The sequence below is a fragment of the Platichthys flesus genome, chromosome 11, assembly GCF_949316205.1.
Source record: "Platichthys flesus chromosome 11, fPlaFle2.1, whole genome shotgun sequence".
NCBI lineage: Eukaryota > Metazoa > Chordata > Actinopteri > Pleuronectiformes > Pleuronectidae > Platichthys > Platichthys flesus.
In genome coordinates this window covers 25,343,685-25,361,480 of record NC_084955.1, presented here as the reverse complement: position 1 = coordinate 25,361,480, position 17,796 = coordinate 25,343,685, and the positions used below count along the sequence as shown (strand labels likewise).

The 17,796-nt window shown below is 42.2% G+C and overlaps 2 protein-coding genes across 4 annotated transcripts in view; both read right to left on the bottom strand.

The window, feature by feature from the left end:
* bbs9 (Bardet-Biedl syndrome 9) overlaps positions 1–17,796 on the bottom strand; it is a 135,297-nt gene that overhangs the window by 70,433 nt on the left and 47,068 nt on the right.
* On the bottom strand, positions 7,723–16,336 carry LOC133965523 (uncharacterized). Of its 3 annotated transcripts, none has more exons than XM_062400121.1 (6): positions 15,565–16,336; positions 14,498–14,568; positions 10,573–11,600; positions 10,199–10,354; positions 9,313–9,405; positions 7,723–9,049 (listed from the first exon to the last, which is right to left on the bottom strand). In XM_062400121.1, the coding sequence occupies exons 3-6, from the start codon at positions 11,575–11,577 to the stop codon at positions 8,732–8,734; spliced, it is 1,572 nt and encodes a 523-aa protein (XP_062256105.1). In that variant the 5' UTR covers positions 11,578–11,600; positions 14,498–14,568; positions 15,565–16,336; the 3' UTR covers positions 7,723–8,731. The 3 variants fall into 3 exon arrangements, with proteins under 3 accessions (XP_062256105.1, XP_062256106.1, XP_062256107.1); XM_062400122.1 differs by having other exon boundaries at positions 16,052–16,336; XM_062400123.1 differs by lacking the exons at positions 14,498–14,568; positions 15,565–16,336 and adding an exon at positions 11,889–12,172.

Here is a 17,796-nt window from a genome sequence, read left to right as displayed (position 1 = left end):
GATGCAGTCCAGACCAGAGAGACCTGAGAAGCCAACACACACACGCAGCGACACACACACACACAGAGACACACACACACACACAGAGACACACACACACAGACACACACACGGAGCCAGGTCTGAGGTGATGGTTTTGGTTGTGGTCCCAGTGAAAACGATACTAATTTGGAGCTAAGGAGGTTCGGTGAGCTGAGTCAAGATTCCACAAACCTGCAACTGCACCAGCCGCAAGCTAATCAGCAGCTAGCGACGCCAAGCTAAAGCCAATGGGCTCAATGCTAACGCTATTGTGACGCTAACATAGCCCACCTCCGCTAAGATGGCTAATCTGATCAAACACACTGGTGCCTTTGTGAAGTGACCTCCACAAACACACACACACTTACATGAGCATACACACAGCACACACTTTCCTAATCATGGATGCACACAAACACACACATCTACAACACAGACACATGTACTGCTCACACACGCCAAGAAAACCACACTAAATAAGTTGTACCCACAAACACACCCTTGGCAGCCCTGAGTGTGTACCTGTGTGAGTGTACCTGTGTGTGTCTGTGTGTGTTGCCCCCTCCATGCCTGTTTGCTTTTCTCTCAATGGTCTCCTTTGAAGAGGAAGAGAGCGAGTGAAGGAGGCGTAAAGCGAGGGAGCGGAGGAGGGGAAGGGAACTCTGGGAATTCACTGCAACAAGATAAATAGGCCCGGCTTGGCGTCGCAAGGCCGCCGCACTCTCTCCGACAAACACACACACACACACACACACACACAGACACACACCGTGATTACAGAGTAAATATATGTGTAATCTTATAAATCAGCTATTGTTTGTGACGTAGAGGGACAAAATGTGCACACACACAAACACACACACACACACACAAGATGCAGAAAGCGACATGTTGACTTTAGAGAAAGTGAACTGATGGAGGTCATCAGTCATGCAGGCTCTCGCACACACAGACACACACATACATACAAACAACATAAAGAATTCAGTGTAGAGACATTTCAAGCACTCGTCCTCAGAAGCTCTGGACTTCACTCTCACTCTTCTTTGAGTAAACGTTCTTCTTTCTAACTCGACAGATGCTCATCACACAGCTAAACACTCACAAGGTCAAACTCCGGTGCAGTCACATGACACTGAGCCCAACGTTGACCTCTGCTGACCCCGTGCACAGAAACAAATCGGGAAAATGAAATACCAGTATTCAAGAACTTTGAATACCATCGGGTCAAATGTTTCGTTCTCGTTGCGTTTTACATTTCACTGCATCTGACAGTTAAAACAGAGACACACACACACACACACACACACACACACACACACAGACACACACACACAGACGTTTTCCGCCATGTGCCCAAAATCCATTAGCTCCAGCTCTGACTGCAGATCTGTATATATTGTTCCAGTTTATTATAGTTGGAGCGACTGCCAGCGTATGGTTTCCATACAGAGACCACATGACGTGCTCCACGCACCGCTGTATCTACAGCTCATTAAATAACGCAATGACACACGCACACAGGGATCTTTGTTACAACAGCATTTCCTTAACAGACAGGAATTTATTCATCGGATGCATGTGGCAATTTACTCTGTCGTGTGGTTACAGCGAGTGTGTGTGTGTGTGTCTGCTGCTGGTGTGTGTAATCATATTATTTGTGGTGTATCAGGCCCAGAGTCCTGCTGGTTTGAACAAAGAGCGATTAGCGAGAGCTGATCTGGGAATCGAACGCTAACACAACACAGTCCGAAGACATTTGTCACAGTTTACGAATCTGCAGCGGTTTGAAAAAGCCTTATTTGACACAAAATGAATACAAAATACATTTAAATATGTTCGTTATTTTCATTTCCATCCCATTATTGATATAATCAACATTTAGAGAACTTTACTTTTATTAACCTCTTTATTACAGATGGAGGAGGTCTGACAGGAAATTAAGTTAAGTTCCCTATCCAAGTATTTTCTTGTGTTCTTTCCTTCCTGCCTGTTTTTCTATCTGTTGCATTAAAGAGCAGATTTTCTTTGGTCTTTAAAACTAAAAAACTTTAATTTAATACCTCCACCTCTTATCCCCCCCCCCCCAGTCTCGAGCTCAGAACACAGATGGATGTTTTCACTCTGCACCGCTCCGTGGGCTGCGAACTGGGGGCGAACTGGTTTACAGTCTGTGGGCTTAATGGTCGACAGCATGAAGCTCCACACATTGTCTTGAGAGCTGCAGAGTTGATTTCATTTACTCTGCAGCCTAACAAAAGCCCCCCCCCCTCCGACCGCAGCAGAACGTAAGCAGCACCCTGCTGTGGTTTTGTACGTTACAGTCGGGACGTCCGTGCCAGAAGACAAGAGGTGTGTAGTTTGGAAAAACCACGACACAGGGTCAGAATCAACCTTTGACCCTGAGCAGAGTGAACCGGGACACGAGCGTGGTCGTGACTGTGGTGCTTCACGGTGACGGTGGAGCCACGGACTCCCAGGTCAGTGTCACAGGGTGTAAAGTCAGATCTGGACTGTTGGCACTCAACAATCTGACAGTTTAATTAAAACCACAGGAAACAAAAACGTCTCCTGTCCATAACCTCAGCTTCTTTAATCTCCTCCCAGCGGGACAGCTTCCCAACATGGACGACTTATTAACTCTCTGCTCGGTGCCCGGCAACACAACACAACACCACACCACATGATGTGGTGAGCACGGTGGGAAAGGAGAGTCACCGGTCAGGACTTCAGTTCGAAGCAGAAAAACAGGATCTGATTGATGATTTTTGTCTTTATCAAGAAGGAAGTTGTGTTTTAATAAGCTTTTAATAATTCTTTTAGTTCTACGATAATTCAGCAGAAACTAACGGAGGGATTCAAATGAAACGTGGAAGGATCCAGTCACCTTTATTTATTCTTGTTTTATGCGTTCACTGTCTTTTACATTTCAATTTTCTTATCCAGTTTGTTTTTTGTTTAACTGAAAACTTTCTCCAGTCTTTCATATTTCTGTCAATGTACTATTTGTTTATTTCTTCAAAAGTCTTCTTATTACTTCAGTTTTAAAAAAATGCCTTCCCTTATATTTTATATCTTTCTTTCTGGCTCTGATCTTCTTTTAAATCCTTAATTCGTATTTAATATTATCTCCCCCCCCGCTCTCTCTCTTTCTCTTCCCTCTCTGCGGTGAGATAGAGATCGGATCCCTCCGTCGGTTGTGGGTCAGACAGCCGACGGATGAAAGCAGATCAATAAGAGATAAAACACACAATAAAAGTCTGATTTGTTCTTTGATTGGTTCAGTTGTGGGACGAGAGGACAGGACGGGAAGGAAAGGAGGGAGGAGGAGACGTTGGACGACTCTTTGGGTTCCTCTATCCTCCATCTTTAACTTCCATCACAACTTCTTCAGACGCTTTTGCTTTCCTTTCTTGTGAGGCAGAAAGAAGAGAAACACATTCTGTAATTCTCTTATTTAAATTTCTCATACGTCTCAGTTTGCATTGTATTAAACTAACATAAAAAAGAAAGTCTGACAAAGAAAGTTTATATCGTTCCATCGTTCGCTGTCAGATTTTAATCCCCTCCTTTATTCTTTCCTTCTTTCAATCCTTCATCCTCTTTGTGTTTTCCTTCTCTTCTATCTTTTAGTCTCCATCTCTCACTCATTCCATCTCCTCATATTTCTTCCTTTTGCATAAACAAAATTCTCATTCTTTGTGATTCTACGTCGTCTCTGTTGCACTTTTCATCACTTCGGTCTTTCTCTTCATTTCAGCCTCTGATCCCCTCCTCCGCCCCCCCGGCCCCTGACCACGTCCATATGTTAATAATAAGGTCTCCTCCAGTCTCACCACATCTATGAGGAAATCCTCTGGCAGGTCGTCTACGTCTGATAAAGAACATGACAGATGCTTCATCCTCACTCTTCTCTCTCTCCCTCTCTCTCTCTCTTTTGTAAGACATTCATACTACAGCTCGAGCAGGATCCAGGAATCCGGCCCGACCCGGCCGCAACCGATGTGTGGACTGTGTGTGAGCGCACCCCCGCAACCGCTGCTGCATTTAATGAGTCCGAACCTGATTAAAGTCTATGGGAAGATAAATAAAATGAAACTCGACCTGATGGAGCCTGAGGGACTGAGGAGAGATCAGAGCCGGGCTGGAACCCGTCTGGTCAGAGCTGACTCAGTTTGGGCTCAGGACCAAAGCTTTATAACAGAATATTTATCTGATCCTATGAATATAACGAGGTTTTACAGAGTTAAATGTTAAACGTTTTAACTTTAAACAGACCTTTAATGACTTAATGCGACCTGGAATCGAAGATTTAAAATCAAAACGGCCGAACAGCAAAGGATATTTAAAGCAGTTCTATAAATAACTGAATAGAAATAATAGAAAAGGCATGAATCGGTAAAACATAACTTAAAAAAATTGAATATACAATGCAAAATGCATTGCAAAAAAGTTTCTTCATTGCGTATTCTGTGAAGAATAAGTTCATACATATAAAAGTCTGTGAAAGGCTCATATTGATCCTTTTTTATCATCAACCTGATAAATAACTTATAATAACTTGTTCTGATGCTTTGACTGACCTGTTGTACTTAAGGTCGGGGGGGGGGGGGGGGTGTCACATGACATGTGACCAGTGAACTGGGAGTGATCGTGTGAAGGTGAAAGCAAAAGGAAAATACAGAGGATAAGAGCCGGAGTACCTGCCTCTAGGCAAACACCTGGAGTGTGTGTGTGTGTGTGTGTGTGTGTGTGTGTGTGTTTGTGTGTGTACAGGACGTAAAGTTGGCTTTGCGGTGGCTTCCTCATCATCAACAGATAAAAGCACAAAATCCCACCCGCATTAAACACACACACACACACACACACACACACAGACACACACACAGAACATTGAGTGTCAGTCAGCTGAATGAAAGACAGCCATTCATTGATAAGACAGACAGTCACATAAACAGACTGTCTGAGAGAAAACAAACCAGACCACCGTCACCTCTCTGAGCTCCATTCAGCTTCAAGAGGGGTCTCAGTGTGTGTGTGTGTGTGCGTGTGTGTGTGTGTATGAATGCGTTTCTGGGGTGAAATATCTCTTTGGGAAGGAGGGAGACAGCAAGAGGGGGGGGGGGGGTCGTTGGTTCTCATCAGACCTTTAATCTGATACACAAACAAACACACACAGGGCACCTAAGAGCCTGCCATTCATTCATGGAGAGACACACACACACACATGCACACACACGCGCATACACAAACATTAATGTGCAAACTGACCAACACTCAGCGGAGATGTACATGGACACTTTGTTAAACACTCACAGTTATAAACACAAATACACACGTCTGGAATCTAACCTTAGTGTGTTACTCTTCTCATGAGCTCCTAAGGACCGGCCTGACTGAGGGAAGATCTAGTGGATTCAAACGAGACCTGAGACTCGACAGATCCAGAGCACATCTGAACTGTGTCTTCAGGTCGTGTTATTGCCGAGATATTAAAAGGAAGATCTAGATATATTTCAACGCACTGACACGTCCACGTCCCCAGAGGGTTCATGATGGAGCGTCTTCCTCTTGCTCTGTTTCAGGTGTGAGTTGTTTTCACATTCGACCCATGACCTTGAGGGAATATGCAAATACAGGTAGGGAAAGAAGCACCCCCACTTGCACACAAACACAATCATACACACAGACACATGTATTCTCCAATGTGTACACAACTGTACTGAAATATGAATATAACGATTAACACACAGATTTGCCAAATTAAACACACACACATACATATTCACAGACCTGCACACTTTCTTATGAGTTCACACACACACACACACACACAGGGGGTCAGGGCTGTTAATGGCGGTGGTCCGGCGCTCCACACTGGGATCTGTGTTTAGCCGTGTTTAGAGCTCCATTTGGGGCCAGATAAATCAAGCTGCTGTCGACCAGAAGCCTCCATTAGGGGCCCGCCGAGGCCCCCGGCCGGCCTGTCAGTCACCCTGTCAGTCAGCAGGCTGCCCTCTTCCAGCGTTTGAACTCCTAATTACAAGGAGTCTCAGCCCGGCCCGGCCCGGCTCCCGAGCCCCCCCCCCCACCCCCCCGCAACCGCCTCCCGGGCGGCAGCGCTCGCTAGCCCAGCGCTAATGCTAATACTAACAAACGACGGACGCTTCACCTCCAGAGGAAACAGCGCCGGGGAAAATATTTATGGAAACCGAAAAGCCTCCCTCCGTTTTCTTCTGCCCCCCCCCCGGCCTCTCTTCATCCAGTTCCACAAACTCCTTCTTGAGCTCTGACTTCTTTGAGTGACAGTCCAGGCTTCTCCATTTTGAGAGGGTTCAGCCCGTTGGTTAGTGGAGGAGCTTCAGCGCCACGCTCACCTCTGTCTGCCACAGATTAATCAAACACCAGTTAAAGGGGAGAGGTGTTAAACACAGGGGCCGCGATGACTGATGGCTTTTTAAGGAGTGACTGGGGGAGCGAGGGAAAAACATCTCAGCCCAGAGCAGGAGACAGAACCACGGAGCTGCTCTGTAGCTGGTTTGTCTTTAACTGGTAACAAACAATCCTTCATGGGTCCCGCTCCATTCTGAAAGGCATCCATCACAGTGGGCCGGTCAGACCGTTCAGGCAGCGGGTGTATTTTGGAATCCAGCCACTGTGGTCGGCAGATGAAAAGTTTCCTGCGCTTACACATAAGGACACGTGAAGTCAGACGTGGCTGGTAGCTCTCAGGAATTCATGAATAAAATATAGGCCCATAAAGCAGCACAATGGAAATATTATCCTGCGCTGCATAAATGCACAGCCGGCCACAAAGTCTCCTCCCAGGGAGCTCGTTCCTCTTATCTGTGACGGCTCGTCGGAGATGGCCGGCCGCTGCGTGCGGAGACACACACACACACACTGCTAACGAGGGGGAACCCCCCCCAAAAACACACACACACTCCCCATCATCTAAGATTGATGCAGAGAATTTACCCAGCAGACATTCCTCCTGGCTGAAATGAAAGAGATGCCTGGTTCACCAGCATTCCTGATTGGCCACACATTCCTCCAGCGTTCTGACTGCAGTGGGATTCACTCAAAAAAATGGCTTTTTGGATTTACTTAACAAAGTTATGTCAAGTGGTTCCACACAACTGTGTTAAGTAACTGCTTATGTAAATTATTGTGTAATATAGACTTAATGAAATCAAATACATTATACACAAGGGAATTGAGTATATTAAATTAAACTTGATTTGTTAATTTTATGTAATATTCTTTTATTGAACCTACTTAATACTGTTATGTTCAACTAATTCAAGTTATAAAATTAAATTGAGTACATTCAATTCAACTATATCGGCTAATTTTTATGTAATATTCTTTCATTGAACCTACTTAATACTGTTATGTTCAACTAATTCAAGTTATAAAATTAAATTGAGTACATTCAATTCAACTATATCGGCTAATTTGTATGTAATATTCTTTCATTGAACCTACTTAATACTGTTATGTTCAACTAATTAAAGTTAAGAAGATATAAAGTTAATGCAGTCAAGTTAACTTTAAGTAAGGTAGTTGCATGGAACCACTTGACATAACATTCTTAATTAGATATTAAGCAACTGAACTGAATTTGGCCTACTGAAATGCCTGGCTCTGTTAAATAGAAAAAGAATGTTAAAAAAGTCATCTCACACACACACACTGTCGTCACAACAAAACTGCATTTATTTTCCAGCAAATTGCAGTTGGGAACAGCGAACTGTTATTGCAAGCTACTTGACAAATATCAATTCTCTCATAGCCTCGTCATGTTCCTTTTTCAAAAACTGACCATTATGTGTATACATGTAAAACAGCAATGGGTTACAACACATTTCTCAGGCAATCTCAGCCTACTCTGAATTTTCCTTCCCTTTAGTAATCTCTCAGGAACTATCCTGTTTAGTGTTTAACAAGCACGTACAGCAAAACCTGATGAACAAACAATATTGCTCATATAAGACACAGTTTGAGGACAATGATCTGTCAAGTGACTTGAAACTGCATTGATTTTGCAGCAATTGGCAGTTTGGTAACTATGGAAGCTCATTTCCGCCACTGTGATGAAGAAAAAAAAAGTTAGCATCTCATTATTATGGGATAGTGTCTCAATATTATGACTTAGTCCCTCATAATTATGACTTAGTCTCTCATAATTATGACTTAGTCTCTCATAATTATGAGACGCTAAGTCATTATTATAAGATACTATGCCATAATTATGAGATACTATCTCATAATAATGAGATGCTAAGTCTTAATTATGAGATACCATTTTTTTTCTCTTCATCAGTTGCGGAAATGGGCTTCCATAGGTAACCGCTACTTGACAGAGAATAATAAAACTGCAACAGTTTAAATACATAAAACCTGAATCCTCGTATATCCTCATGTTCCTCTTTCAAAACTGTCCTTTAACAACATACATGTAAAATAGAAAGGGATTACAAGAATTATGTAATTTGTTTCAGAACATGTTTACATAATATTTACTTACATACTTTCAAATGAGAAGCTAAAGTGTATATTACAGCTGAAGTGCATATATAACCATAACACATGAGTTTTCCTCAACCCTTTAGACATCGCTCGGATCAAGCAACTTGAGAGAGCATACGAACAGTTGAACAGTCAATAAAACCACTTCTCCCCCTGCATGGCTCAAAGAGCGCTCACCTCATTCATGAAGTTTGTTCTTCAGTACCTGGACCTTGTTTGAAAGGCGGTTGGTATCAATTCCCATCAGGACTTTTTGAAGAAACTCAAAAGTGTACTTGAGTTCAGGCGGGTAGCTCAAGTTCAGATTATAGATGACCGCTAACAGCAGAGCAGTGGCCGTGGCGGCATCTCCAATGTCCTGGAGCACAGCAACATCCTCAACTATGATCCCTACATCTTCTGGTGGATCGGAGGCATCTGCTCCCTCATGTTTGATGACATAGATCCCGATGGCAGTCCCATCCATCTGTCTCTGGGCATTGTCAAAGTTCACGTCCTTTATCACAAAACAAAATGAGACATTTTATTGAACATAGGAAGGCCTGTGTTGAACAGGTAAATCTATTCATTCTTTCTTTCTTTACTCCCACCATTAGATTGTGTATTTTGCTGCATAGTTAAAGTAAGTTATATGCAATGCATATAATTTTGTGATCAATTTTGCCATATTATTGCCACTAGGAATCGTATCATAGCCACCACCGTTCCGCTTTAACATACCAATTCTACACTGTTAATGGGACATTTTCTTACACTTACCAGATATTCCTTTATGAGCTTCTCTGGGTCCTCATTGAAATACATAGCCAGTGATTTCAGGTTGCAAACCCTCCTTGTAGCAATGGTGTCATTCTGAAAAAGAGGTAAATGTCACTGTACAACACTTCAATGTCATGAAAGAAGAAATTAAGAATTAAGCCCCCCATACATTGGAGCATTTAGGGAGAGTTTTTAGTTGAGGCTTAGTAAATGTAAGTGAAAAAGATATCACATTTATTAATTATATTAATTATCAAAATGAGACCACATAGAATAGGCTAAATGTGTGTAATTTGGTTAAAGAGAATAGATTTTGGCCAGTTTAAGTGTTTGTAACCGTTTATTTTTTTTAAACTTCACCAGACATAATATTGAATTTTTATAACTAGGTGTACATTTGACTCAGCACAAATAAGTAAATCCTGGTTACGACTAGACAGAAGTGCTTCGGTGCAACTAATTCCAGGATCAGACTTTGCAAATTCAGTCTGTTTGACGCAACTGCATCTTTGCCCCTTGTGGCTTGACATAATCCAAAGACAGCGATAAAACGTCTGGGATGCCCCACAACATCCCGATGTAAAGAATGGCCTGCTAGACTATCGTCTGAGAAGTCCTTTTTCTCCAATCAAAACAGTAAAAAGAAGATTAATTGATGCCAGATTTGGCACATGCACTAGTAATATTAAACATTTGCAATTTTTGCCCCCAATTGTCATGAGAATGAGAGTTTTACAGTTTCCATTAACTGTGGGTACAGGATTGCATAGATTAAGGGGTGATTTTATCCTGACTCAGACATTCATCGAAAACTAATATCTTTTCAGTCGGGTCTCTAGTGTAAAATCAGCAAGACTGAAACACTGCAAAACAACTAATCACAAACCTCTTCAATGACAGCCATGATCTCCGCGATCTTGCGTCCTGCTGCACCTCCCTTCTTACGACAAACTCTGGAGAGCTTGGGAGAGTGGTGGTCAAGTTCTGACATAAACTTGGACAATAGTGCGATGGTGGTAATACGTGTGAATTCTGCGCATATCTGGAAAGAAGAGTTGGGGAGGGGAGACAGAAAACAACTTTTAGCAATTTGACAATAGAGAAATAATAAAAAGCCGCATTAAGACAATTTGTAACTTCAGTAGAGCTCCAATAATGGAAATATAAAAAAAAATTACATTCCAAATTCTGATACAATATTCTTTCAATAATAATTATTTGTGAGTTGTGTTAAGAGTTGGACACTTCATTTTGACTTACCTCACGTTCAGAAAAAAGAGCTGGCCATCTGCTCTTGAATTCTTCAACGGAGGGCATGTCGACTACAACCTCATGCCTCCTGTGGGCAAAGGTTTTGTCCATCTTCATTTTGATTATCTGATGGTTGTCCCTCTTGTTGACCTCAGATAGTAGTTCCAACCTCTCTTTCTCCATACTCTCTTTGTCTTCTCCGGCTGGATAGTCTGGTAAGTAGTTTACTTCGGCTCTCCTGGGTTTTTTAACTTGGTTTGGACTTCTATGCGTGTCGCCTCGTCTGCGTTTCAGGGAATTGATGCTCAATTCAGAGGTTATATTTCTTAGGCTAGTGCGATAATTCGCCATCTTGTACTTTAAACTGATCTTCCAACCATAGAATCCAGTGACAGAACCTTGCTCCTTTAGGCATGCATGCTTTTTAATCAAAGCTTCTGCTACATCATCGAACTCTGCACTATTAGGGTAAGCTTTGTACTTAATTATCTCAGAAGCCAATGACTCTAAAATGGAGGACTTAAGTTTTGGGCTTGGGTTCAGGAAAGTGCCATTTTTTGTATATTCCTGATTGGCCTTCACCAGTTGCAGCTCTACTTCATAAGAGAACTGTGGTATAGGGAAGCTTGCTGGCCAGGCTTGAGATCTCATTGTCGAGGTTGAGGATGTTGACTCAGGAGAAGAGAGTATCTCGGTGTCCGTAGAAGAAAAGGAGCTGGATCCCACAAAGAGAGTACTACCTGCACTTGAAAGAGTCACTACACTAGGTCCTTCCTGCGCATTTTTTATCACTTTAACTGTGCCTAAGTTTTGGAGATCTGCTGTTGAGATCAGATTAAAAAATTCGCCGAAATCAGCGTCCTTGTATTGCAATCTGAAGTCCTCTGCAACTGCACATTGTCTTTGGATCTCAAGTTTAAGGTCGTCTACTGACTCTGGTATTCCAAAAGGCAGGAACAATTTTTCGGAATTGTTTTCTCCCAGGATAATCCGCAGCTTTAATGGGTCTGTCATCCTGGTCCAATCCAACTCTTACTCTATATATAAAAAAAAGTACAAAACAAATTTAGACAGAGCCTGGATAGCAAAACTATTATACAAGTCTCACAATACCTATATGTGGCAAGCATCATCTTCAACTAAACCTCAAATCAAATCTGTAGAACTGAGCTGGCCACCTGTTATTGGCTGGTCTCTGGTACCAGGTGATGTCACCACCTATAAAGTGCAACAGGTGATGACATCATCTGGCAACAGAGAGCAGCTAACAACCAATGAAAATGTTAGTCAAAGTATGTTTAACTGTTGCTTTGCCATACATTTACCTGAGGAATGTATGTATCTTTTCAAAGTCACCATGCGAAGTGCTCCAATTCTGTAGTCAAATAGAGGGTATCGATCTGCCAGTTCACTTAACTCAATCAGAGAAACATTGGTTGGAGATGGATCCAATTGGAAGGCCCGGTAGTGTTCCCTGTACCATGAGGGTATTTTTTTCACTATGAATTCTAACTTGTCTTTCAGCACACACATCTGCACAATTTCTGCAAACTCTGGCAGGCCACCAACTGATCCATGTGCTATTACCATGCCACTCCTGTAGTTTATGCCATCAGCACAGACATTCTGGGCAAGATTAACCACGGTAGCATCAGGGTACTTCTGAGTGAAGCCAATTGCTACACCCTCTTTTAGGATTTCAACAGGGACTGTTGAAACTCGTGCAACTTCCAGAGGGTGTTTTTCACATCTTGATGAATGCATATAATGGCCAATCATGAGTTGATGTTTATTTGCCAAAGATTGGGTTATGTTTTTGAAGCAGTTTGTGTGCCTTACAACTTGTTTAAAAAACGTATGTTTTGCTTCAAATCTCATTGTCCACAAGAAAACAAGTGGACCAAAATGGCGAATCATTGATGGATAATGTTCCAGAAAGTGATGTTTTGGCAGCAGTCTTCTTTCTGGGAAAAGTTCTTGGAACCTATATCGGTGCTCTGATATTTTACTCTCCAAATATGCAATGGACTCATTGGTATGGATGGGGCAAACCACCAAATCAACAATATCCTTCAAGTCTAGTATAAGTTGCCAGGCTGGTTCCACCTCTGGTATCAGATTTCCAACAATTAGTGGACACAATCTCAATAGACACCAATTCTCGTGTGCATTGCCACCGATAGTTTTTTTACTTTGAAAGGTACGTGGTAATAAATGAGGGCGATTAGTCTTGTCTCCCCATTTGTATGGAAAAGTCTGAATCATCTGATTTAGAGCATCAAAAGAGAAATACTTCTTGGCTATTAGAACTCCAAAACATTCAGCTAGCTCAACAGGCACTATGCCTTCGAAGAGATCATGAGCAACATCAGGGGGGAAGCCTGAAGTAACCTTAAAGTAAGAAAGGCTCTCAGCTAAAACACATGTATTTTTCACACCAAAACAGTGTTTTCCTTCTTCAAGTGCCCTTGCTACATATACACGATGCAGCTCTTCAGTTCTGAGTTGAAATTGACCAGTTTTAACCTCTTTTGACTGAACCTCTGAGCGTGTGGCAGTACAGAATCTACAGAAATACTCTCCAGAAAAACTTTCAACAAAACCGGCCAATCCGTGAGCTCCAAGATTATCTGCCACTACACACTGGACTGTGCCTTTGATAAATGCTCCTAGATGGTCAATGAACACCCCTTCCTGCTCTAAAGTGACAAGGTCATTCAAAAGGGGCTGAAATATTTTCTGATAGCCAAAGGTCTTTATATCATCACTTTTACATAACAATCCAAGATTAATCGAGGAGAGAGATGAATGAGAACCTGGTGGCAGGTTTCCTAGAACCCAATAAACTGAGCAAAGTTTATGCTTTTTGCGTGATGTCCCCAACGGATTGCAGATTTCAAAATCATCAATATAGAGGCACAAAGATATTCTAAGTTCTTCACCAGATTGAAAATCACTGTTTAGAAAGTGAAGACTATCTCGATAAGATCTATACTGCTCCTGCTTTACTGAATGCTGCTCTGCATGACTATCAACAACTTTATTGATTATGTCCTTCTGTCTGAGTAACTGCTGCAATGATGTCAATATGGGAACATACTGAAAAGTCCGTTTTGGTTGGGATTCGAGTATGTATTCAACCGGATCAACCACATCAAAATGTTCCCTATAATATTGTCTTCGTTTGAAAGCAGTACCTAGTGGGCCATCCTTTGCTACAGCTTTTAACAAAGGGTTAAAAGAAGATAATGAATTAGTCAGTTCTTTAATGACCAGCTGGTCTACACAGAGGTTGTGATTCTAAAAGGTATCTAGAATAACTTTTTTTGTTACAGGTACAGATGCAGAGCTTATCAAAAAATGCAATTCTGTCAGCAGTTCATCAATTGCTGTGCTTGGAACTTGGAAATAGTTTTCCAATTTTAGCAAAAGGGAGGCAAATTTCAGTTCTATGGTTTTTGGGAAATCCTGCGGTTCTGTGTCACTTTCACCATCACCATCTGCATTGGTGTTTCTATCTTCTGAGAGTCTATCATCCACTGCGCCATCGGCTGAAGTTTGAGTTTCACTTGTTTTTACAATGCCCAATTTAAAATCTTTTAAGGTATATGGATTGTGCTTCCTATTTTTATGTGACTTAAAAGTACCATAAACATTTGACTTAAAGGAGCATCCCTCAAACATACATTGCACTGTTTCGTGACTCTTCAGGTGGTTGTTAATGTGACAAAAATATTCTTGCGCTGAAGCTATGTGACTGCATGTACACAACTGACAGTTAAAGGTTACCCCATTCACAGATTTTTGCAAAGTGTGATTACCATGAGATCTGCTTAAGTGACTATGAAGAGCATTCCATGTTTTGAAAACACATGGGCAATGAGAATATGCACATGGGTACTGGTTTCTGCGGCCAAAATGGCCATGAGCTAACCTGTAATGCTTCAATAGTAGAAACCTTGTTGACACTGCTGTCCTGCACTGTTTGCACTGCCACATGAATTTCTGTGGGGGAAAGAGAAAGATAAATTAATCACTCATACAAACCAAAAGGTTTGACCATATGTATAAACTTGAAACCAAATAGTGCAATATTTCCTCAAAATCTCATATCTTGATATAGCTCATTTCATAACCAGATAATATATATCATGCTATAGCACATTTTTGTAGTAAATGTAGTGAATGAATAGTCTATATAAAAGGATCAAAAGAAAAGGCCTACTTCTTATTACAGTTAGAATTAAAGGACTAAATACCTGACCAATACAAGGGATTGACTCATATTTGCTTATTTCTCATTTTATAAAAAAAAAAAATTCAAATCTTCTATTAAACATGTTAACGCTGAAAACTCTCATGCACTGACGGTGAGAATAAAGTTTTAATCGGCAGTCTGTCTCTTTAGGGCCATCTCTGTGCCTTGTCACGTTCACTCCATATTTGTGTTTGTTGCCTTCATGCACTTTCTAAAATTCCATCCTGCATCAGTGATGTGTGGGAGAACGTGTAGACGAAACATATTGCGTGATTGAGTGTGAATTTCGACCCAACGAAATAAACGATAGACGTTTTTCTATCGTCACACGACATACATCATATCCACTGATGTGCCAGTTCACAATGAAAAATAAAAATGTGTGCGTTCATTTGTTCCGTTTCATATTGGGATGATTTAGACGTCATACTTACGATCATGTGTTAACTTATTAATCCATGGTGTCGGATCATGTATCCGTGACGCGCCGTCACGTCCCGTGTTGTAATGAGCGTGCACATTAAGTGTAAATGCTGCCTCAAACTCTGAAGTGAATCACACAAACTCTAAGTCACTTCATGTACGGATCAGGTGCTTGTAGGTTAAAGGGAGAGCAGGTCAGAGAGGAGAAGGAAACAGAAACTCCAGCACGGTCCAAACCGCCCGCCTGATCCTTGTGTAGCTGCCGACAGACTCTGTATTTGCACCGGTTGTTTCTACTGTTCTTTAACGAAGTCACTTACCGGCTGCTTGAATGCGTACTGCTCTCGATGTGTCTCTCGCGCTGAGCGAGTGGGTGAAGTCCCCGGGGCTTGTGTGTGCGCATGGTGTGTGTGCGCATGGTGTGTGCGCATGGTGTGCGCACGTGTATGGCAAGCCGGCTTTTCCCGCTATTGGTATTACACATGACGGCCTACACAATGTCGACTTAAAAAAAATAACTCCCGTTAATCATTCGTAAACGGATTCATAAACTTCAGGGTTCACAAAAAATATGATCGTGTTCAATGCACAACACTGGTCATATCGCACAACTCTCTGAGACCCGATGAAATGAACACGCAGCTTTGTAAAACACACAGGCCTCGAGACTTCGGTTTGCAGATTTACTCATAAAATCTAATGAAATGATGATTCTAAAACACAAGATGTTATGCTGACTTTCTATGTTTAAATGTTTTAGCGGCACCATTTATAACTAAAAACAATGAAAAAAAGTAAAATACTTACATGCTTCACAACCACAGTCCATGTGCCAAAGTGAGCGAAAATGGCGTAACACCTGGTGGAAGTACGGCGTATTACGGCGTCGATAGAGGGACAATCTTCAATAAACGGAGAGTCTATCGCGTTTTATTCAAGAATGTAGTGTTGACACAATGAAAAGCTGTTGAGTAAAACTGCCATTAAGCATTATTTCGTTCAAAAACCACAACTGACTAAATTAAACTTAGCAAACCGCACTTGTTTAGTAAATCCGATGAAAGAGGATTCTTTAAACCCAACAATAGTGAGATTTCATTTTTTTGAGTGTTGCTGGCACGGAGCCGCCGCGACTTCTCGAGGTAAATACCAGCAAAGTCTCTGCTTCATAAACAGACCCATGAAATCCACCTGGTGAAGGATGTGGCCTTAATGACAGGAGAACAGTGAGAAGAGGCAGCGACCTTCTTTCATCAGGACCGCTGAGGTTCCACTGAGCAAGGCATTAAACAAACAGGGAGCTTGGAGGTCCACAGGTTTGAACTATTATTGACAGGTTTGTTTCCCACTTCCCCATAAAGTGACAAGTGAAGCTGCTTTCAAACAGGCACTGAAGAGGCTGAAGGTGAGAACACGTGTTTCTCCTGCCAGCACCCTAGTGAGCACTGTGGATCCTGTCAGAGGGAGAACACAGCAGGAGACAGGAGGAATCACTGGGAGCGAGTGGCAGCCTTGATGAAGTTAACTGGAGAATAAAATATCTCAAGATGTAAAAGACACCAATGAAGACATCACCTGGGAAAGACAACAAGCTTTTAGTGATAAAGACCGACACCGACACAAAGACGAGCTGTAACACAAACACGTCCTGCTGCACCACATCCTGAACGCTCCACATAACTTCCTGTTTCTCATGAACACGTCTGAGTGAAGAATCTCCTGCTGCCTTCTGCATATATGAAATAAAACTTCAAAGTTCATGTTCCTTCAGAGTTCACGTCTGAAAACTGGTCAAGACACAAGAACAAAAAGTGAACTGATTGAAACTTTGAAGAATGAATGACGAGAAATAAACTGATGGAATAAAATAAATAGTCAAAGACAGAAACTATGAACAGTTAGAGCGGTGACAGGAATCAAAACCCACCCAGTTAAATTGAAATAACAAGGGGCCCGATAAATAATCAAATTAGAAGCGAATTTGATTTTAAGCCAATCGATCTCCTCTTTCATCATTTGATTTAAAATTCCGTCTGTGATGAGTCCTCAAGAAATCTCTCCTCCTCCAAACAGCTGAGTCGGCCCCGGCCTTGGCAGCACGACTCCTAATACTGACATGAATTATTAATTTGACGCATTCATCACTCTTCCGCCCGGCCGTCGATAGCCTCCATTATGGCCGGTGTGTATACATTACAGAGTGTATAGTGTGTCAGAAACTTCCCGCATACAAGCGGCCGGATGGCGGGAAGAGACGAGGACGCAGACTGAGGGAGAGAGAGAGAGAGAGAGAGAGAGAGGGAGGGATAAGGAAAGAGATGGAGAGAGGGAGAGATAAGGAAGGAGGGAGCGAGGGAGAGAGGGAGAGAGGGAGAGAGGGAGATAAAGAGAGAAAGAGAGAGAGAGAGAGGTATAAGGAAAGAGAGGGACAGAGGGAGATTGAGAGATAAGGAAAGAGGGAGCGAGGGAGCGAGGGAGAGAGGGAGAGAGAGAGAGGGATAAGGAAAGCGTGGGAGCGAGGGAGAGAGGGAGAGAGAGAGATAAGGAAGGAG